Source organism: Sciurus vulgaris, assembly GCF_902686455.1.
Source record: "Sciurus vulgaris genome assembly, chromosome: X".
In the NCBI taxonomy this organism is placed as follows: domain Eukaryota; kingdom Metazoa; phylum Chordata; class Mammalia; order Rodentia; family Sciuridae; genus Sciurus; species Sciurus vulgaris.
The window spans coordinates 65861976-65886937 of record NC_136471.1 but is presented as its reverse complement, the minus strand read 5'-3'; the positions used below and the strand labels follow the sequence as shown (position 1 = coordinate 65886937).

Sequence of the window (24962 nt, the reverse complement as noted above, 5' to 3'; positions counted from 1 at the left end):
AGTTAATAATACTACACTGTACACTTAAAATATGCTAAGAGTAGATCTTAAATGTTCTCACTACAAAAGAGGAAACTTTGTGAAGAAGTGGATGTTCATTAGTTTGACTATAGCAAGAATTCACCATGTGTATCAAAGAATTATGTTTTCCATATTAACATACACAACTTTTATTTTGAAAATATAGGACTGAATTTACCTGTTGATCTGAATCCGATTTTAGTACAGATCTATCTGTAATCAGAACTGCCCTGGAGATCTGCCTGTAATGCAAAAAGAGTAAGCAGTGATTCAGATTTCATGAAAAAGTAACATTCATAGTTCTATAAACACCAGAAGGTTTGTTTCAAAGATTCAAGTCAGGATAAAAGTGTTGCCTCCCAAAACCAAGTCAAGTTCTGCTTTAATCTTTTCTTGGCTCATGAAATAAAAGTATATGACCTACAGACAAACCCCAGCTGAAATGAAGAGTTGAAATTATGCTGAGATCACCCAAACCAGACTCTATGAGAGAAGAAAGGTAAGATACTGAATATAACTTAGCTTTGCTACACCTTGCATGTTACCTGAAGGATGGAATCCTAGAGAAATGTCAACGTAATTACACAGCTTTCAGTTTCACCTTCCCTTTTCTTGTGGGTAGAGGGGTGCCTTACCTGTATTGCACACGTGAACATGTGTTCTCAGAAAAGTAACTGTCCTCCACGAGGAAATGCTTAGAAATTATTCTCTGACCAAACTGATCTATAATTGCTTTACATCTATAAAGAAAATAAGCATACCAAAAATGTTTACATTAATCATTAAGTTATTAAGAAAATGAAAAAAAATCATCTACTGGTTTTGAATATAAAACCTTGTGAAGATTACATAATTGCCTATAATTCTACATTTTCTGATACAAAACTGACAATGAATTATAGAATATGTATTTTTGTGGCTATTTTGACATCTTTTATAAGATGTACATGGAATACAACTTAAATATATATTTTAATTATCATCAGTAAACAAGTTAGAAAAACCATTAGTGTGTAATTATAAGATTTCTATATGTTAGGAAGCTTTTTCTTTGTTTAGAAAATGGGCTTTCCCCCCCCTTTAACAGTTCTAAGAAAAGAAGAAGAGAAATGTTGATTAAATATCTTGTTATATCACTCACAGTATGTAAAAGCCACTAAAGGCTTTTTATTTTTCTGTTAAGTGATGCTTTCTCTTTTGTTCAAGAATAGCTATCTGGTCATGCATTTGATAATGTTTTAAAACAGAAAAAAGGGGGATATAGCTTCTTTTAATACTGTTTCCACTTTACTTCAAAGGATGATCATAGAAAGATTTCTTTCAAGTGCTGTTTCCAAATAAGGAAAACACTTATGCATGGACATTATCAGGTCTCTGTCATCTGGTATGTGTTGGGACAATGAATCATATAGAACCCTCCATTGACCTTCTTTCAATGTGTCTAGATAAAAGGATGAAAATTAGAATCCATCTCCTTGCAGTGCCACAAGTTATAAATGTACTTTATAGGGCTCATTATCCAAACTAATGGACTAAGGGTGACATCCTTGAAATGGACTTACCAGCACTGACAAAGCCAGTATGCAATATTTCAGGAACTATATGCAAATGACTATGTGTTTGCTATATCTTTTTTTATGGAAATATCAATTTACTTTTGTCATAGCTTTTCCTTTTGGGGCCAGAACTATTTTATTTGAAATATATGATATTCCTCATAAAAGGCAAGAAAACAATTTCAAAATCATACCATATTTTAAATATACTGGTGAATATAAAAATATGCTCAACTGTTCTAAAATAGGCAAAATGAGTGATATTTACCTGGCATAAAGGCATTAAAATTAAAATGAAGAACACTCAAGATTAATAGTGAGAGAAATTTTGTTTGTATTTCCCAAAGGCAGATAATGCTTTGCTGGCATAACGCTTTTGTCAGGATAGGCTATGATGTCTAGTAATGTTTTATGTGCATAATATATATGTTTTAAACAAGTACATATTAAAATAACATTTGTTTTATTATATTAATACTTAAAATGGTTGTCCCATCTTGTCTCTAATTCCTTTTTCTTTCCCTCTTCTGGTTGCATCTATACTTCCTCACATTTCATTAAACCAGTCTTACAAAATAAATAGATACAAGATATTATACTTAGGTATTTTCCAAAATAATTGTTTAAAAACTGAAAAGATAAGTTTATCATTTGGTCTCTTGTTCTGAAACATTCATAAGGGATTTGAAAAACAAAGTACTTCAGGCAACGGAGAAGAGAAATCTAGTAAGTCATTACATGTAGTGATCTCTATTTGTCCTGTAAGCACTGACAAAACTTTTTCTTGCTTTTCACTCAGAGACCACAGAAATTCAAAAGGACATAATGTGAGCAGAAACAAAGAGGGTCTAAATTGTTAAATTTTTATAGGGATTTGGGTTATACAGATTTAATATTTGTTAAAACTCAGGTAATGAACACTTAAGATTTGGACATTTCACTGTAAATGTTACATCAAAAGAAAAACACTAGAAAAAAAATACTACTGTATGATAACCATAGTGAAGTATTAAGGGAGAATTTTATTGATACCTGCAATTTACTATGAAATGCATAAAGATGATGAATTAATAGATGAATAAAGGGAAGAGTATTTGAGGAGTTGTGTGAATGAGCAAGCATTTCAAAATGTTAATTATAGAAACTGGACGGTAGATATCCAGGTCTTCGCTTTAAATTCATCATAAAATGCCGGAATAAAACTGAGAGGGGCGTGATGTTAACATAGATCCTAGGTTTGCTTTTGCAAAGGGTTCCTATTTAAAAAACTAAAAAATACAACTAAACCTCACCCTCAAGCTTGTGTAAACCACCTTATTTTGTAGATTTCCAAACACTAAGAGGGCTGCTCTGGTGATAGTTACATCGCTGGTGACGTGCAGGCATTGGTTTCAGAAGCTATGGTATTCAAAAGAATCAAGGGGACAACTCAAGGGGGAAATATGGGAATTAGGAAGCCCAACTTTGCAAGGAGAAGACACTAATAAATGTGCCAATTAATGCTAAAACTTCTAATGAAACAGTGACTCTCAAGGAGGAGGAGGAAAAGGAAGCAAATCAGAATCACACCTGGGGGACTTTTTTGAATTATAAGTACCCCTGGAGATTCTGATAAGCTCCCAAATCCCAGGAAAGAATCACAGCCAAGCTCGCCTCTGTTACTGTTGCATCTTTATGATGTACTAGGTGGAAAAAAGTAAACAGCTACTGGTACAGAGAAAATATCTATTTCTGTAGAAATTGAAGTGATGGTCATATAAGCCCAGTCTCATTCTGGTAGATGATAATAACATGACTCACCTGTTAGTCTCGTTCTTACTCTGAAGGACTAAGTCTCTAGGCCTAAGCAATGCTGTTCAAACCAAGACATGTTTAAGCAAGTGGTAAGATTTGTTTTCCCCTCAGATACTTTACTTACTGTCATACATTCTGTCCAATCAGGAGAACAATGAAGAAAGGAATATTGATTTGGCACCTATGCTTAATCTTCATGTTATAAAGATTAATACAAAAATTAGATGACATTCAAGTAATGGGAAACTGCAAAGTGAAACAGTGCTGCCAGAGACATTAAAATACCCTCCTGTCCTATCTTCCCACATAAACCTGAGGAAGCCATTAAAGATTAACAGCATTTAGGATTTAGAGGAAGGCTTGCTAAGCCTCATAAATAGTAAATTGAGGAGGAACATGATAGGAGTTCCCAGTTATAGGGACACAATGACCAAGCTGATCATAAGAATCACTGAAGCCAGACAGAACATTTCTAGGGATAAGCTTTCTTAATCAACAAATCACAACAATTATTCTGTTCTTGGTTCAATGATATGAGGACAGAAATAGCAAAATGATAATAAGGAAGAAAACAGTAAGATAAAAACTCAATATCTGGAATCTGGCCCAGAAGAGAAAATATTAAAATAGGTGCCCAATCCCTCTGATCTTCAGGATTAATATTCTGACTAATTATATAATAAATAAAGCAGAAATCACATGTGAAATAATTGAAATTTTAGAGAGAGTAGGAGATTCCCAAGTACTGAAGAGAAAATATAAATCTCCTTACTCAACAGTCACTTGTGAGCTTTCTGAAATGCTTTTGTTTAAAGGCCCCCTCATTCATGAAACCATCCTCTAGGCTTCACACTCGTTTTTCTTGAGGGAAAATTTATTGCAATAGTTTCAAACCATTAACAGGTAGATAACTCCCAATCTACGGTTTTCTATTCTGACTTCTCACAAGCTCTGTATTCATATTTTAACTATTATTTCTTTCTTTCCTCACAGACTTTAATCGTCCTTTAAAAATATCTAATGGTAAATAAAAATTTCATAGTATTTTTCAAGGAATACAATGTGATGGCATGTAATAGGTGTAGACTGTGTAATGATTAACGCAGTCAAATTAATTAAGACATCCAACACCACCCATAATTAGCATTTGTGTCTGTGTGTGTGTGAGAGAGAGAGAGAGACAGAGAGAGGACCCTTATAATCTGCTTTTATCAAATTTCACATAAATAATATAGTATTATTAACCATGTCTTTTTTTTAAACTAGCACACCCTAACCTGAGTTTATCATGGCTCCTCACCTACTTTCCTTCCTTGGAGTGGTCCCTCTATCAGATAATGGCACAACCAGCAAATACAAATTTCCTCATCTCAAATCTTTCTTACATCTAATCTGCTACTAAATTTGGATTCTACCTCATAAATATTTCTTGTAGTTAGTGTCTTCTCTCCATCCCTACTGATACTGCTTCAGATTCTTATTATATGTAATAAGGCAATGGACTGCTAGCAAGTTGGTACCTCATTTGTTCAACATATAGTATAACAACCATGTACCAAATATCATTCTAAGTAAGAAAAAAAAAAAGTGTTGCCCTAAAGGAGTTCCCAATACAATGAAGATTTAGACATAGGCTATTTTAACAAAATAGCAAAGTCCATTGATAAAATGAGGACAGTACATCACAGAGTACTAAGGGGAGCTATCTAACTCAGCTTAGAATAGAGGGATAGAGTAGTAGAGAATACTCTACAGTTAAGCAAACAAATTAGGTCAAGAATACCTCAGGCAAAGGGCAACACTTGCAGGGGTACAGAGTCATGTAGTGAAGAACAAGTACAGAGACATATCACTGGTTCAGTATTATTTGACAATAAAATGGGAAGCAAGGAAGGTAGAGAGATGAGCCTAGAGAAGCAGGCAGGGGCCAGAGCTCAGTCTCTGATGTTGTGTAAAAAGATGTTAGACTTTATTTTCAGGTAATATAAAACTATCAAGGCTCTTTAAATAGGGAAGGAAAATCAGATCTGCAGACTGAACAAATCCCAATGTGTAATTACCTTCTTTTATTAATTTTGCATGTCCCCAGAAAGCTCCATGAGAACAGAGACCCTGATTGTCTTATTGTATGCTAAGTCCCCAGTGCCTGAGACGCAGAAAACAACCAATACTTGTTGCATAGATGGTGAACGGATGGGTGATGAAAATATTCTACACACATGAACAGTATAGACATAAAAAGCCCATAGAGAATCTCTTATTCAGGAGGCAAAAAAAAAATCTTTCCATCACAGTGCTTCTTCTAAATCACTACCAACATTGCTAACTTAATAGCAGCAAACTAAGTCTTGCTTAAAAATAAATAGATTGTAGTCCGAACTACTTAGCATAGCCCAGAAGGATCTTCAAAACAGTCTTCCTCTGTAGGATGCCAAGGTCTCCATTAATAATTGCTACTAATATATGTTGGTTATATGTGTAAAAATGATTTTATAAGCTTCACCTATTCAGTTAATATTCATAGCAACCCTATCAGGTAGGGTATTGCCAATTACTCCTCTTTCTAAATAATAAAACTGGGGTACAGGGAAGTTAAACACCTTTTGAAGTTCACAGAGCCAGAAAGTAGCAAAGTCAGGATCAAATTCCAGTCTGACTTCAAATCCTGTACTCTTGACTGCAGTCTCTGCATACTCACTGGTTTATCCTTTGCTCACATGTTTATCCTTGTAGCAACTACCATGGGGTTTGTTAAAGGTTAAATATCTAGAATACAATCACTACCACTTTGCTAATGCAACACACTTGAAATCACGGCTTCAGAGATGATCCACATTATGTTCAGTCTAACATACTATTATTACTAACTTCCAAGAATCCAGGTTAGGCAAAGTTGTTCCTGACATCAGAAAAAGTTATGATTAAAAAAAAAAAAAAAGCCATAGCAGAAAAGCTAGTAAGTGAGAAAGCTGAAGTACACATGGAACACTAGTTGGAAGTCTTAAGATGAGGAACACTGATTATAAATATATCTGGTCCAAGGTCTTACCTAGTCTACCCAAATGTCAAATACTGTACTCCGAATTGGCAAAATTCAATTTACAGGAGTTTTACCTAGTCAGCATAGCTGTAAAGGGAAGTGGGGGGAGGAAGTTATTCCATGAGAACATTCATTGTTTCCAAAAACAGCCAGCAGAGGGTACAGTATTAGAATTTAGAAAAGAACAACTAATACATACTTATATCCATTTAAATCACAACAGTCGCACTAATGGATATTATGGTGTGGATAACACAGTCAATATGTATCTCAGGAAAAGCAAATTAAACAAAACTCAAAACAGATCTAGATGAAAATAAGTATGCATTTGGTTATATATTCCATATACTATTATTTCCTGTGCCTCCTTAATGCCCTATTTCATCTCTCAAAGTTTGTATAGTACTTTGTGTAATTACCTCATTAAACTCAATGCTATTATCATTTATGTTTCTGCCAGGTTTCCTAAATGGAAGGTGAAAAGTACAAAAAAGGCTATAATCAGTCTTTAATCTTCATTCACTCATTTAATTCAAAGTTACTGAGTATAATGGATACTAGAAACCTGCCTAAATTATAGAACTACAATAGTGAGATACTGCCTTTTAGTACAAATAACTTATCAAATAATCATAAGGGAACCTGACTGGTGGGTAACATAGGATTCTGACCTCATCTGTGAGATCAGGAAATGAACTTAGAACTTTGACCTGAAGCACAAGTAGCTCTTACACATTAAAGTGTAAGGGAAATATCAAGTGTTCCACACAGAAAAATAGGGAAAGAGCCAGGTGTGGTGGTGTACACCTATAATCTCAATGACGGGGGTGAGGGATGAGAAAAGAGAATCACAAGTTCAAGGCCACTATCAGCAATACAGCAAGACCCTCAGCAACTTGACTCAAAATTTAAAAAATGGGCTGGGGATGTAGCTCAATAGTAAAGCACGCCTGGGTTCAATCTCCAGTACCCCCATCCCTGTCAAATAAAAAAATAGTAAAGAGCAGCAAACTAAAACTATAAGGGGACAAATGCTAAATTTTGTAGATTCCTTACTTATTATTATAATTATACTTAGAAAAACAATTAAGAAATCAATCAAGATTCTGTTAAAACAAACATGCTGGATATACTGAACTATAAGATTAAGGGTTTTCCCTTAACTATTAATTCTTCACATTATATTTAATTTCTCACAAAATATCTCCTTTTACTGGTATTTCTCTCAAATATTTGATTTTGTATGAGGAAGTAGTGTTTGGGAAAGATATATTAGCCTGAAACCAATTTGAATCAATGCTAACTTTAGGTATTTATAGAGACTATTTGACTTCATAGATATTTTTAAAGAAAAAAATTAATAGAAATTGGTAATTATTACTTGAGGTATAAATTTATAACTTTCAAATATTGTTTCTTAAGCAAAACCTTTACAGATTACTTAAGCAGTTCATATCTTGAGAATATGGCAGACATTAGGAATATTATAAATGCAAGCCAAATTTAAAACCTCTCCTATTACTATAGAAATAAATAGTTATTGCATGAAGTAAATTTTCCAGTAAAAGAGTCACATGCAATATCCAAAATCTTTGTATCATAATAAGCAAGAGAGGTAAGAAAATGATATTCATTGGCAAACTGGGGTTATAGCAATACAATAGTACAATACACAGCACAAAGTTGAAGTTGTATTTCATTTATATGCATAAAAGCAGACATATAAGTTGTTCATTTTTTTTCTTTTTATGTTGCCACTGGGGCATGTATAAGAATGGCTTACATTTGGGCATATAAAATATTTTAAGGCCATTATTTCTAAATGTTAAGGAAAACTAAGTTCTTTCTAAAAACTTTAAACGACTCAAGTAAAGCATGTCAGATCTGGAAGGAAAACAAGAAAATTACCAGTTTCTAAGTTATCTTACAGATAAAAGGAATTGGCCCAGAGAAAAGGATTGCCCACAGCCATTCACGACAGAAGAATTCCAAGTCTTCTCTCATTCCAGGGCTGAGAGACCTTTACACATGTCTCAGGAATTATTAAACAACAAATGTTATATTTCAGATTTTTCTATGAAGATATAAAACGTTAAATTACAAACATCTTATCTACTATCTAAAGTTCACATCTGATTGCCAGTATATCTGGCAGGTTTCTCTTGAAAAGGTCTTGAAACAAATTAAGACCTAGAGCCCCCAGGCCATCATAGATCACAGTATGCTTGGCTAAATCTTCAACTTTACCTTATACAGATAATTGTATCTCAGTGTCAACTAAGGATCAGCTGTATTATATTCACTTGGGATGTTCCATAAAACTGTAAATTCCCTGCTTCTACCCTAAGTATATCACCCAATTTCATTCTCTGAGGGTGAATCACAAGAAATACTGTCTTCTTTTTTACAAGCATACCTGGTGATTCTTAGGCACATTACACTTTGAAAACTACCATCTGGCGGTTCTTTTGGTCTCCAGACCTTTAGACCTCAGCTACTGGTTTCAAGTGTAATCTCTGCAGATCATAAAAAAAAGAGTTCTTTTGTTCACAGTACATCATAAAAACTAAGTCAAAGGTAAGGTAAATGTAGCCTTTAGTTCAACAAATACTCCCAAAAAATGAGCCATGCAAATAGTTCATGTCACTGAGAATAACTCATGGGACTAGAGGGGCCCCAAGAGGGTAAAACAATCTAAGCAAATAAGCCCAAAACAAGCAATTCATTATCTGACTTTCTTTCACAGGAATACACTCTTGAGTCAAAATGAACTCATAAGGAGAAATGTCTATGGAAGTCATAAAGACAACCATTCCTTCATGCATTTCTACAGAGCTCTTCAGGAGCCAAAATACGAATACCCTTGGGCCTTTGTGGATAAATTTTTCATTTGAGATTATTTCATTTATGTAATACCTTTGTGTTCAAGTGCTAAAGGTAATTTACAAGCCTTTTAAATCATGCATCAATTTTATCTTACATTACAAACTGCAAATTCACTAAGCATTGAACTTTTTAAGTTTTTTTTTCCTTTGACATACATCAAAATACTAGCTATTACACTATAAGTAACCTGTGAGAAGTTAGTAGCCATTTTATGCCACTTAGACTATACAAAATTATTGTAAAATGAATGAAACAGCTTAAAATTTATACTGTGTAAGTTTCCAGATCAAAATATTTTGACATTTAGGATACCAACAATACTATTTCTATAAATAAATACTATAAATATCACCAACACACTAAAGTACTAAAAACAGTCATCCAAAAGTATAGGTGAGTAGATGCTTAAGAACATGTAACAAATAAGAAAAGCATACATCAATTTCAACAGCTTCAAAAACTTGACCCAGTTGACCTACTTTAGGTTCAATGTGAAAAACAGAAATTGTAGAATACTATTTCATTTAATGTAATTCAGACAAGTACGTATCTTAGTAACTAAAAAAAAAATCCTAAGAAACAATTCAAATATACACAGGTATATAGGTGGTATAGATGGTGCTCAGCTTTTTTTTTTAAACACAGATAAATTCTTATTTCAATCCTAAGCTAGCTACTGTTGTAAAAAAAATTTATCCTCAGATAACAGGGCAGCATAGTTTATGACAACAATCTACCTAAAACCTCATTAAAGCCTTTTCTCTTGGAGTGACATGCATTATCAGCAGAGATTAATCTGATGAGTCTTTAGGTGAGCTCCATTTTTAAAAATGCAATAACAGAGGGCTTTGTTGTCATCTGATGAAAATCAATTAGAGGAGGTAAGGCCACAAGGAAAACTAACATCACTCATCACCCACCCCCGGCAGCTGAAATGATTTGTCTTCCAAGCTTGGATGATCAGGTGCTATAGTCATATTGCAGGGAAATTAATTTAGTTTCTATATTCTGAACTCACTTTCCTTGTTCTGGAGGACCTAAACACAAATTACTTTTAATCAAGGTTGATATGTTATTAATACCAAGGAGAATCTTTCAAGAATCTTTTTTTTTAAATCGACTTCAGCATTTTTCACCTGTGTTTGGGGTATAAATACATGAAGGTTACTTATATCATCCTTACTTTCTGGATTCTTTGTCCACTACAAGGCACTGTACAGAATGGCGAAGACAATAGATCCCACCAAACACAGCACACATCCTAGAAAGAAAATAGAAAAATAAGAACTAGGATATTTGAGTTGAAAATTAAGGTAAGAATGTTTTATGTATCTTACGTTTAATAACTGATATTACAGAAAAAGACATGATCATTTATAATTTTCTCCATCTTGCTTTTAAATATCAGAAGTAAGATTAGTAATATCTTGATGAAGCAGAGGCATTACTGCCAATAATACAATATTGACACCTGGAATTGTGACCAAGCCAGAAGGTTCCCCAAGGAGGTTATGATTACCCCCTAAAAATCATCTCCTGCATACTTAAGGTGCATAAACCATAAATATCCTGATGAGGTGATATATAAGACACCCAGTGGAAATCACCATAGAGAAATGTTAAGGACGGATCAGAAAGGGAAGTCTTTGAGAGACCCCTAGAGACTTTACTTACAACAAAAGTAGGGAAAATGACCAAGAGCCAAAATTAAACTGGGAATTAAAAACTAGAATATCAAGTGTATGAGTTATTGCAGCAGAAACTCTAAGGAGCTTACCTAGCTCAGTAACCTAAGTTTTTGGCTTTTAATGTCCACATAAGGAGATGCCTTAAGATCAAAACAAGGCAGGGAGTAGAAAAATAATCTCTCATAACATCTGGATATTTAGGGGCCTGCATCTCAATTAAAGGGTGATCTCAGAAAGAAATCCCGTACTAACAGGGAAAATGAATCATTGTTTTGCTTTAAGCCTGGGTAGAGGAAGATTATACCTCTGTATTTACAGCAAGTGATCTACTCTAACATAGGCTGGGGGTTTGTAATTACACCACATATACAATCCAAGACACCAAGTATAACCAAATTAAATATCATGAAAAATGGCTGTGGAAAGGTGATAACCATGGAAACCTGGTGGAAGCAATTGTTAAAGTTTTCTGGCAAGATATGACTTCAAACAAGGTCATATGAGACTGTCAAAGATTAGATAGCCCTGATGATTAATTTATAGTCTAAAATAACATATGAAGAAATGTGTCAAACCCTAAGTGAGAATCAGCATACATAGTAAAGAGCAGAACCGAACTTCTTAAAACTTTATTCAGATAGAACCATCAGATTACTAGTGTGACCAAAACATATGAATCAGAAATAAAAGATTCAGGAAATGTCCAGAAGGAAGGCTGCAGTATGTTGAATGTGCTCACCCCCAACATCTGCCCCAAGGTATCCACATTCCAGTCCCTGGGAATGTGAATATGTAACCTTACATGGAAAGAAGGACTTTCTAGGTATGATTATATTAAGGAACTTGAGATGGGAATATTATCATGGTGGGTACAATATAACTACCAATTTCCTTAAAAGAAGGGGTAGGAAAGTCAGAGAAGATGTGAAGATGGGAGCAGAGATCAGAGTGATGCCATTGCTTGAAGGGGGACACATGCCAAAAATTGCAGAGACAGCCTTTTTAAGCTGATAAAAAGGAAAGGAACAGTCTTCCCTAGTGCCCCAAGAAAGAATGTAGCCCTGCTGACCACTTTTAGACTTCTGACCTCCAGAATGTAAGATAATAAACTTGTGTTGTTTTAAGTTATTAAGCTTGTTGTGGTGGCAATAGGAAATTAATAGAAAGAACTATGCACATTCAGAAATGATTATGACAGAGTAGCATTACAAACAACTGGGGAAAGAATGGACCATTAAAAAATGGCTTGGAGACATCCTTGCTTTACACCATATTCAAAATCAATCCCAGGTAGATGGAAGGCATACATGTAAAAAGTAATACTTTTAAAAGAAAATATAGAAGGACATGTTTTTTAAATCAGGAAGAGATTTCTTCAAAATGACTCAAAAATCATAAAGAAAAAGAATGGAAATGGAATATTTTAAACATTTAAACATCTGAACAAAAGAAGTAAAGACAAACCACAGATTGGCAGAGAGATATATTTTATATTACTAATAGTTTAAACTAATGGCTTAAATATTTTGTATAACATTCTGGCAAATCTAGGAAAGTTCAAGATTCATAAATCTACAGAGCAGTAATCCTACTGCCAGATATAAGGCTTTTATAAACCCTCATACAATTATAGATATATGTGCACAGTGTAAGGTTAAGGAAAATAATTTTGACTACCTAAGTTCACATGCCAACTATGCCACCTACTAGTTGTGTGACCTTGAATGAGACATTTAGCCTATCTATCCCAGTTTTCTCATGTTTAGAATAACAACACTTATTTATATAGTGTTCTTTTGGGCAATAAAGGAATTAACATTTGTGAAGAAGTTAGTACATGTCTTACAGAATTATGTGTGTTCATTAATACATAAAACAGGTAGTATTTTTTATGAATCATAGACAACCCAAATATCCAGCAAGTGGAGAGTGAACAAAAGAAAATATACATTCATATGTTGTAGTAAAGAATTTCACCTCATACTTGTCATATATCATATGTAAAGAGTAACACTGCTTGGACTCCACAGTCAGAGGACAACTGAAAACTCCACATTTGGAACCCTTTTGTGCTCTGTCCTATACACCTCTTTACTTGACAGACTTCAATCTACATGTATTCCCTCTAATAAACCAAAACAATAACAACTTTCAAGGAGCTCTGTCAAGTCCATCTATCAAATGATCAAACCTGAGAGTAATTCAGAACCCACAAACGAGCAGCTGGTATTGTAAGTGTGAGTGGTCATGTGGAGACTACGTCCTCTAACTGTACGGTTATCTAACCCTGCACATCATACAATAGAATACTTTACAATTAAAATGAATTAACTTCAGCCCCATTTACAAACATGGATAAATTTCAAAAAAATTAAAACTGATGGATAGTAGCAAGTTAGGGAAGAATTCTTTCAGTTATATCTGTTACAAAGATTTTAACAACTTTATATGCAAAATAATGCTATATCCCCCTTAAGGGTATATAGATAGGTGGGTAGGTGGATGGATGGATGGATGGATGGATAGATGGATAGACAGATGACATATGGAAAATTTAAAAGAATTATAAACATCAAATTCAGCATAGTACTTCCTGGAAAGAATAAAAGTTAAACTGAAGATTTCAATTGCTCAAATTCTTCAAAAATGAATTAAAGCAAATATGGCCAAATTTTAAGATTTGACAAAACTAGGAATACACGGGTTTTCTTTATGTTATTCTTTGTACTATCTTATGCATTCTGAAAATATTTTATAATCTACAAAGATTTTAAGTATAAAAGGTAGAAATAAGTGACATTCTCTAAGTATGGGGTAATGTTTCTATTGTCTTTCCAAATTTAATCACTTTAGTGTACATGACAAAGATAGTTATGGCAGATTCAAGGTTAGGTAATAATTCCTTATGATATAAATAATCAATGATACAAAGGAATTAGTTTTTTTTCCAATAAGAAATTTAGAAAAATACAACAAAGGGCACATTAGTCAGAAAGTAAAAATCCCTGTGCTTGAGAAGATCTGTGAAGACTATAAATTTTACCAAGGACACCAGCTGTAAGATGCTTTCCCTCTTTATTAAGTACTATTCACCAATCACATATAAAGTTATACAACAATATTTATCAATAATGCTGGTATACCTGGTATTATTTGAGACATTACACACTATCAGATTCTAAAGAAGGTTAGAAAAAATAAATCTTTTGGTTGAACTATTTTACCAGGTGATATTCTGTTTTCTGTTGCTGATAGGGGAATATTGGTACAGAGAAAGTTGATGTAAACTGGCCCTGTTTTTAATGTCAATTTCCTGTTTATACTGAAAGAGCCCATATGAACATGAACTATTACTGGCTAATTCCACACCAATAGACTGAATTAGATTAAGGCCCCAAAGTGAACAAATTAGAACTATGGACCACACCAATGTTCTCATTTTCCCAGGTATATCTTTAGGTCATATGAGTTGTAAGCACCATGTTTCCAAGTTCCACATAAGTAGCTTCAGATGAGCTGTTACAAATGCATCTACTGTATTTTTCATTTCAGTCAGATTGGTCCAGGTTTATACATACATGCAAACATAAACAGAGCATTAGAGAACACTTAATCTTGTTGTGTTAATTCCCCATTGAAGAAAAGCTATTTTTAAATGTCTTTGTAGATTCAATGAGAAACAAAGAAATCAAATTCAGAACCAACCTGAATTTATATAAGGTTTAAATTATAAAACATTATGGCATAGACTATAATCATATTATTAAAAGACAGAAATACATTTAACTAAAATTTATGTAATTTTCTATGAAGACCAATTTTCATTATGTATTACATTATTTATGAAACATTTTGTTACTTTAGTTATTTCATCAATTATCCTGAATTTTTTTGTTTTTTGAGCTAAATGGGGCCTCTGAAAATATTAATATAAAATATGTGATATCTGTAACTATTTATATAATCTATCAAAATTACCTGTTTTTCAACAATATGATCTATTAACAGTTGATATGCACCACATGGAAGAAACACAAGAAAGTAATAAGGCTCCACTTGATAGGTTTTCAGTGCCACAAATGGCAGCCTAGCAACCCAAGGGTTAATGAGCTTTACCAATGAAAAATTAAGCTATCCAAAATAGCAAACACCTCAGAGATGGTCATTCCTCCATTTTGGTTCAGTTTATAGCAGTCATCCTAGGACCTAACAGAATGCCTGACCAGGCAGCTCTGTACACCTATCTTCTCTAGGGTAGTATAAGACCTAGAGGCAAATAAATATGTATTATGAGACTTACCTTACAAAAAGAAATCTGCAAGTGTTCTAAATTGAGTAGCTAGTACTGCCCCCAAAAAAGTCACTACAAAAATACATTTGAACACTTTGTCAAATGTCATTAAAAACAAACCAAACAAAAAAAGGGTGTTATAGAGAGAAAAACAAAACAAAACAAAACTGAGTAACCAATGATCATCATCACTGTGCTTTAGGGACATCCCAGTTTATAACTGTAAACCAATAAATCAGCAGTTCCATTCAACTGTAAGATACGTCTAAGTGTTCTGAAATACAATAAGGCCTCGGTGATTGCAACTATCTATACAAAGTTCAACTGTGTTACTTTTAACTACATTCATGCATATATATTCATTATAGCACTATATTTAAAACAACACATTGAGTTTTCTATCACATTTATTCAGTGCCTGCTGGTCTGAAAATGTGCGTTTACGTGTGTTTATTTTATTTAAAAAAATTTTTTTAGTTGTACATGGACAACATGCCCTTATTTATTTATTTTTATGTGGTGCTAAGGACTGAACCCAATGCCTCACACATGCCAGGCAAGAGCTCTGCCACTGAGCTCCAGCTCCAGCCACCTTGTTTGTTTATTTTTATATATAAGTGCACATATGCATGGTGGGGGGGTCTTAGTGCTTTTAACACATACACATGCCATGAATACAGTCTTACTATACATCATATGGCATGTTTATAGGTTATATAATATACTGCATATTTATATAAATATATTATGTTTACTGGTTACATGTTTTTATTACATAGCAGAACGTTTAATTATACGTCCACCCTTAATTCTCCTTCTTTGTATTTGGTATCTTTCTTTGAACAGTAAGTAGAGGGAAGAGGAGTATTTGTATGGTGGGTATCAGAAGTGAATGCTAAAATTTTCGCTGTAATGGGTCTGCCTGCTGGTAAGGCAAAAGTGGTCAGAATATAAGTCACAATAGCATCATCTCTCCCCAAGATCCATACTAAGACTTAAGGTATTATTTGATTCAGCTTAGACTTCCTATTAGTTCAGAACTAAACACATTTCCAAGAGATAAATAAGAGATCACAGTTTGTGCAGCTGCAGAAAACAGTGTTGTGATCATAGCAATCCCATGTCAGGTCTCACACCCTGGTATAAGCTCTTGGAATTCATTATCCAGTAAAATGGAGATGAGGCTTGACTCTGTTCAGCAGGACCATCAATCAATCAATCAATCAATCAATCAATCAATCAATCAATCAATCCCTCCACTGAGTGCTCCACTACAACATGGCCTAATTCACAGTGATTGCATACAGTCAAAATAGTTAGCCACACCTTATAACAGTCTTGGTGACATAAACTGAGGGGAGTTTGTCTGGTAAGCAGTGATCACTCAAATCAAAACTCCCAGGTCATCAGAAGTCAGACTCACATTCTCGGTTTATGATGTGGAAACTGCAGAGATCAGTTCTTGGAAATGATTATGACGACAACATGGACATCACAACTCTGGATGAGACCCCTAGATTCCTTTTGTGATTATCCCACTTACTAATTGTATGATTGTTAGACCATAAAATGGAAATAATAATACTACATAGGGCTGCTCATGGATTGAGTTAATGAATGTGAAGTCCTTACTGTGTACCTGGCACATCATTAATATTCAAGGCATTGTAGCTTTGGTTAGAGCTATCACCTTCTACAGCAAAGAGGACAAGGTGTACAGAATATTCAACAACCATGTGTGGTTTGTAGTCTATATTGCTCTGTGCGAGAATCTGCCTCCAGATATTCAAGGTCTATTCTTGCAATAGACTTTAAGCAACTTAAGCAAAGGGTCAATTCAAAGACCTTCCACAGAGAGATCTGTGACAGTTCTAGGAGCACTGTTTGTACTGATACCAAAAAACATTGAGATTTACTCCTTCCTTCTTAAACATTTATGTAATTAAGGCTACTGTGAACCAGATGTACGCTGGAGACACAATAGTAAACAACACAAATGCTGTCCTTGCTGCCATACAACTTATCTTGTGTGAGAGAGACAATAAAGAAGAAATAAGATAAGTATAGATAGTAGGAAGTTTTCTGAAAACAAAAGAAAAGAAAACAGTACAATGGGAAGGTAACGTGGGGGATGGAATGTTAGGCAAGCTAATCAGAGACTTCTTTTTTCAGAAACTAATGTTTGAGCTAAGACCTAAGTAACCCAAGAAACTAACCACTTGAAGATTTGAAGGAACAGCATTTTAAGCAGAATGAACAGTGAATTTCCAAACTTGAAGTATAAACTAGCTTAGTATGTTTGAGGAAGAGATTGGAACACAGGGAGCAGGGAGAAATACAGTATAAAATGACATTACAGAGAAAGTCAGGGGCCTGATCAGACAAGGCTTTGAAGGCCATGATGAAGAACTTGAATTTTATTCTAAGTACAATAAGAAACAACCAGAAGGTTTGAGAAGGGCAGTGATATGACAAGATTCATATTTTTAAAAAGATGGGCCTGGCTGTTCTGTGAACTGTCAGTGGGCAAGAGTGGAAAATTCTGCCATAGACCAAATGAGAGATGAGGGCAAACTGAATCAAGGTAGTGACAATACAGACAACAAAATGGAGACTGGATACACATTTAAGACATAAAGTTGATAAGTATTACTGATGGACAGAATGTAGAAGGGAAATATTCTCCTGAAAACAAGTTTAAGGTAATTTCCATAATCACAGGCACAGTCTTCCCATTGTAATATATAAAAATCAAATGCAACTTCTCAAGACTGATTATCTTCCTGTACAGGTGTTGCTTTGAAGGGGTGCCCTGGAAGCATTCATATTTCTCCTGGAAGGTAATTACAGACAGCTAATTGATACCAACCTCAACATCCACTATCTCTTGAATTTTAATCAAGATTAGTACTTAATATTCTGGGTACTAATTTGTACATAGGAGGACACTCTGAACAGATTAGTTTCTGTGCTTCCAAAGTGCTACCATGAACTTGGAAGAACGGCACTGTTGACAATTCAACAAATTATTTGGTACAGGTACCTGAGTCCAGTGGAGCTTTTGATGCAGACTTCACACTCAAGGAAAATGTTGTGGGCAGATGGATTGACTTTTAGGCACTGTTGTCACTCTTAAAAGGCACAATCTCCATGCTGAACTTAGAAAAAGCTGTCAAAAAGCAACACATAGCCTTCGGAAAACTTCTCCCAGAAACTGCCTTTATTTTACAGATCTTAGCCATATATCTAGCTTCCTCTGTTCTTGGTGACATTCTGTAGATGATATATTCATTTTCCCCCCAGCATTTCTAGCTGTCCTTAAATTTAACCTTCTATAGGAAAGTCACAATAAAACTTATGTATTGGATGACAGAAACAGATCTGTATTAATAAGTGCACCAGGGGTTCAGAATAAGTTAACATAAATTATAGAATACAAGTCATCATTCAGTCTTTAAAAAATAAGGTCTTTCAAAATACTGGGGGTCAATTTACATGCTTGGGTCAAAACCTAGGCTCCATATCTACAGTTCACATGTACAATGGATGCCTGGTTTGTACAAGGGCCACAAACACCACACAAAATCAATAAATATCTCAGTATGGTTATCACAACGACACTGAGAGGACTTTTGATGTAAAGCACTAACTCATGTCTCCTGCTATTCTTTAAAAATATTTTAATTTCAACTAAGTTCTTAATGCTGAATTTTTCAGTCTGAACATTCAAGATAACAGACCCATCTTTAGTATCTGTCACATATCTGCCTAAGTAAATTCATATAAAAGGAGCTCTTTCAAATTCAAAAGGAATCCCTTGGCTTAAACTTTTGGGATGTAGAAAACAAGTCCATAGTAAACCTAATTAAACTCTGAGATTTCCTTAAATCAATCTCCTTATTCAGCCTCTTTCTCTGGCCTGAGTCTGTCCATGATATTCCTGGTTTGAATAATCCTTATTTAAATCCCCATTCAATGTTGATGTGTACTCTTGAAAACCCAAACTGCATAAATAATAAAGAGGTACCAAGATTGAATCCAGATAATATGCTCCTCTCTTTCATTTCTAATGCCCTTCATGGCTATGTCTAATATTATGTGGGTATTTCTCAATGTAGAAACAAGAATAACCAAATAAAACATCATCAGAAAGCCCTAAGTAATGAGTCTTATAACCATTTAATGGTTGAAAAATATGTACAAAGACCATTATCTTAGAGACACAGCCACTCATGCTATTTTCCTACTTTTTTTCACCTGGCCCTTATGAAACAATCCAAGAGCTAATACTCTTCAGCTTAGAAATTTACTACCTATATAAGCTCTCAGTTGTCAACCACAAACTGGAAAACAGGTTAGTTACAGGGTGGGAAGTTACTATACTGACTCTATAATCATTTATAAATACGTAAACAAACAAACAAAAAACCCCAAAACCTACATATTGATCCTTGGGAGAGTCTACTCTAAAAATCTCATGCAGGGGCTGGGGAGGTAGCTCAGTCGGCAGAGTGCTTGCCTTGTAAGCACAAGGCCCTGGGTTCGATCCCCAGCACCCCAAAAAAAAAAAAAAAATCTCATGCAAGTAAGAGCTCATTTAAACACCACCCATCCTCCTTCTCTCCCTCTTTCTCTTCTTCCCTTCCTTCCAGTTAAATCTCTTTGCGTGACTAAACATTATCCCCAATGCCATGGCGAGAGACCATTTATTTTTTAAAGTAGTCTTCAGTATAAAATCTTATCAAAGTCTTTTTAAAAATCCAAATGTCCACTGGTTCCCCCTTGTTCACACCTATTTACCCTTCTTAAAGAACTCTGTTAGATTGCTGAAGTGTAATTACCTCACAAAAAAACAGGCTGTTTCCTCCCACGGGTTCTACGTTCAAGAATTTCACCTGTTAGCTGTTTATTACAGAATTGACTGTCATGTCAAAGTAACAGTTGGCCATACTGTTCTGTGGTCTCCAAGTTGTATGGTGAAACTATATACCACCTATACTTCTTCAACTCCCCAGATCAACTCATTTACTTTAACTGACCCTTCCCAAACTGAAACCCTTTTTAAGACCAACTGTTACATTTTAAACTGAGATGGTTTACATGAAAACTGGCCCTGGTTTCTATGATCATAAAGAGGATATGGTATTTTCAATTTTTTTCCTTTGTTGGCATGTGACAACTTACATAATCAAATAAAAACAGGATATTCAGTTGTGTTAGCAAATTCCAGGAAAGACCTGCAAGTCTTCTTATTTCAAAATCATGACTGTCAGTCATGATTCAGCTAGAGTTGTGTATAAGACTGAAATCTAATCAACCAAATCTTCATTTATTAAGGGTGCTCCACTGAATTAGTTTTACAGTAGGTGCAAAAGTGCAAGTTTTGGATTTAGCCCTCTGTTAAACATGAGACAAATGATGTAAGTGTAACAAAGAGAAAACTTAAAGACTAAACTAGGTAGTAGAAGTATAATAGTAGAATTGAGATACTAAAGATGTCAGCGTGCATTAGAGAAGTTCAGAATTTCAGAATTAAAGGAAACCTTTAAAATAATCTTATGAAATATCAGATATTAAACTAATGGTCTAAAAAATACCGCTTCTAATAGAAAGAGGAAGTAGATCTCATAACTGTACTAAATCAAGACTTGAAGAGGATTGGGTTAGATTGTTTTGGAGGGAGGACAGGTTTTAGAAAGCATGGAAACATAAGAAAGGGCAGGAAGGTGTGAATATGCATGGATACCTGAATGAATGGTTGGATGGATATACAAATTGGTGAATAACAGGAAGCAGTTGAATGATGGAATAATATGGGAGTTAAATAGTGGATAGAGTTATTTTTTCCCTTGATAGGGAGGCAGGAGGGCAGTTGAGGGCTAAAGAAGGTATCTGGGAGTATTAAGTCCTAAACAATGAAGAAGAGTGGAAACTAAGGAAAGTCTAACACCAAGACATTAAGAAGAAATGACACAGTAAGTAGGAAAGAGGCAAGGTCAACCCTGTAGATTTTACGCTATCAACTAGTAAGACAAAAAGTATTACTGGAATGCCTGTGGCTTCCTTAAGGGGTACTCATTTTATATACAGCAAGTCAAAATCCAAAACTAGATTTTTGAGGTAGTTTGCTAATGGTATAAATGTACTACCTAACATAGTTGCTAACTATGAGTTTGATGTGGTAAATATGTATTTTAGAATAGGCATGATAAATTTCTTTTAAAAACTGTGTTTGGCCAGGTGTGGTGGTGCATGCCTATAATCCCAGAGACTAGGGAGGCTGTGGCAGGAAGACTGCAAGCCTGAGACCAGACTCAGCAACTTGGCAAGGCCCTAAGCAACTTACTGGAACCCTGTCTCAAAATAAAAAAAAAAAATAAAAAGGACAAGGGTTGTCACTCAGTGGTAAAGTATCTCTTCATTCAATACCAGTACCAAAAAAACAAAAAAAAAACAACAACAACAAAAAAACACAGTTTGCTGAAAGACCCCATCTTCCTAACTATACAAATAAAAATAGCTATTTACCTGTAACGAGAAATTCCCAATGACATTATAGAGGACAAATTCACCCCATAAGTATTATTCCACCTCACCGATTTAAAAACAAAACAAAACAAAAAGCTGGATCTCTGGCTTTTTTTTTTTTTTATTTTAAGAAAAGGAAAATCTAGCTCTGGGAACACTGGAACTGGAACTATATTGAAGACCTGTAGTTGCATAGTAGCTGCTTCCTGTGATAGGCCACATGCTCTATAAAGTTCACTGTGGCCTTCTCCACTACCTTACTGTTCTCTTCCAGCTTACTTCAACTTCCTTTATATGACCTGCCTTGCTTATGTAGCCATTTGTATATGCCTCCTAAGTCCACTAAGTTTTATTTTGTTATTTTTTATTTACCTTGTCATGAATGTTCCATGTCGGATAATATTTAGGATGTTGTGCTTTAAAATTTAAAATATGGCTCTTCCAAAATAAGGAATCAGCCAAAGCCAGCAAAATAGCAGAGTTGATAGAATTCTGAGAATGTACATTCACATACACTAGCTTTAGAAGACAGGGAAAGAGAAAAAGGTGTTTGATGCTGAGATGGGCACAGATTATTTTTCTGAAAACCAACAGGGTGTTTCCATTTCTAATCTACTATAACAAATAATAAAGGTATTTTGGGGGCTGGTGATATAGCTCAGTTGGTAGAGTGCTGGCCTTGCAAGCACAAGGCCCTTGGTTCAACCCCAGCACCACACACAAAAAAAGGTATCTTGGGAAAGCCTGTGAATTTAAGCTTATCTCAGCTTCTGTTTAGATTAAAAAATCTACTTAAAAGTTAGAGGTAAATGAAAGTTTAAACCATATTCTAAATTCATCTTAATTAGAATGGTCATGCATTTTATATGTGTTGCACCATTTAATACAGAAATAATCCTCATATTTTTTCAGACGTTTTGGAGAATTCTTGGAATTAAGATGAAGGAAATACAAATTTTATTAAGAAAAACAATGGTCATCTGACATTAATATCTAGATCTGACTAAGGGTTTAGATAATTTTCTTCATTTGTGGGCATGCACTTCTTTTGTCAAAATTAAGAGCTGAAAATCAAAATATAACTTTAAAGCATACACAATAAAATAATTATACTTCACATTAACTTTGAAAATGAAAACTTGTTTTCTAACATTACAAAATTTTGGACTTTTTTCAAAACTAAATTCACTTTAATAGACTCTGACAGATGTAATGCTTGATTGCACAAAGCTGTGGCTAGAACTTGTTTTTAAGTACCCTACACTATATAACAGGAATGGCTAATACCTAACATTCCCATAACATGCAACTGTAAAAAATTTAAGGCTCAGCAACAAGGAATTTCCCACTTGTCATATTTTAATTAAAGTTAAAAAGAACATGGGAATCCATGTAAATAGTTTCTGAGAAATATGAAGTACTGGGTCTAATGAGACATATTTTTCTGTTTGTTTCACTTATTATTAAACTGCCACTTCAAATATATGTTAATAATAAACTCAAGGAAAATTCACAAAAACAACATAACATTCACACAATATATTAGTCAAATAGTTGTGTATATCTGCAGTATAACCTAAATCTTTGATGATATTAACACCAAACAACAGACATTTAAACCCCATATAACTCTAATTGAGTACTGCTTCCAACACTGAGGTAGATTTTACTGAAAGAGCGCATACCAACACTGTACTGAATTTCAACTTTGCCCTGGTGACATCAAATTGTATTACAGATAAATTAAGAGTTGTGAAAATTTTTGGCTGGTATCCCCAATCCTACACATCCTTTATAAAAGCAATTTCAGTTCCTATCAAGGTAGGAATCAGTAGTTGTATTTTTTAATACAGCTACAAAACAATAGGACCCATTAAGAGCTGAACTTTTGACAGCAGTATTCAAGATGATTTATGAGTTTGTATATAATTTGATTATTCTATTAATTCTGCTGATTACTGCTCCAGCTAATAAAGTGAAGGTCACTTCCAAAATAAATCTTCATTACATTTCACAGAAAGTAACTGCCTCCAAGTAGTTGTTTTCTTTAATTAAAAACTAATGTAACAAGAAAGAAGATAGGCTTCAGGGTTACAGCATCTGTTGATACAAGAGAAATGTACTGTGTGGATGTAAAGTATCCAAGACAAATTCAACTGAAAACAAAGTATCTCTTTATCAAATACTTGCAATTTCAAAATAGAATAACTTCTTTACACATAGTCATTTGCACCAATTTTAACTTTACAAAAATAAAAATTAGATGCTATTAATGGTTTAGAAGTAAAAAACATAAAGAAAAGCATAAATGAAAATATTCTCCAAATGTATGCACATAAAATGTAAAAACAATGTTTTCATTTCTAAAATTATATATGTGGAATTGTGTATATGGAAAAGGAACACTAGGTCTTTGCCTTAACCAGAGTTTTTCATAAAGGTGGCAAGAGACCATCTTTGCCCCATAAGATAAATACTGGGCACAAGGCCCTAAAAGTTTGGAGGGAGATCAGAGAAAAAAATGGCAAGTAGTCACATTAACATATTATTCTCATTTAATTTATTTTTACACACAGAACATTTTGTGTCCTGGATTAATGCTTTGTTTTATTACTATTTTAAAGTTTCCCAGCCCTTCAGCTTGAGGTCCTATCATCAAAGCTGATGAATCATACAACTACATCAAACCAATAAAGTAGATTAAATATGATACATATTTTAAAATGGAAACAAAAAATAATCCTCAAACTCAGAAAATCATATTTCAAATAGAAAGTTTGAATATAAGAAATTACAGATTCACAACAATGCTACAAAGCAGCAGGTGGCAATAATTTCTATAGTACCAATGGCCTTAATTGGGGCATTGTCACAAATTACACTCCTGACTAACTACTTCAGGCTGCTTTGGGTCACCTTAACCTTTCTATGTTAAGAGTTCTGACATTCATAGTTCTTGCTGCCTAGAAAGTCCCCCCATTACATCTTTAAAAACTCCTGCCTGGTCATCATATTCTGGCTCTCCACACTCAAATGCCACCCTCCTGAGTGCTTATTTTCCCATTACCCCCTTTAAAAAAGCATCCCCTTCTACCCCGGCCAACAACAACTCCCTGCCCTATCATCCTATTTTCTTCACAGCACATTAACTCTCTTAA

The 24962-nt window shown here is 34.3% G+C and overlaps 1 protein-coding gene across 2 annotated transcripts in view; it reads right to left on the bottom strand.

Annotated features, from left to right (window-relative positions):
- CHM (CHM Rab escort protein) overlaps positions 1-24962 on the bottom strand; it is a gene marked incomplete at its 5' end in the record, with an annotated part of 170482 nt that overhangs the window by 44798 nt on the left and 100722 nt on the right. For both annotated transcript variants that reach the window (XM_079123030.1, XM_079123029.1), the window contains 3 exons: positions 200-263; positions 657-761; positions 10481-10558. In XM_079123030.1, the coding sequence (XP_078979156.1) occupies positions 200-263; positions 657-761; positions 10481-10558 (247 nt within the window). The remainder of the gene's footprint in view (positions 1-199; positions 264-656; positions 762-10480; positions 10559-24962) is intronic.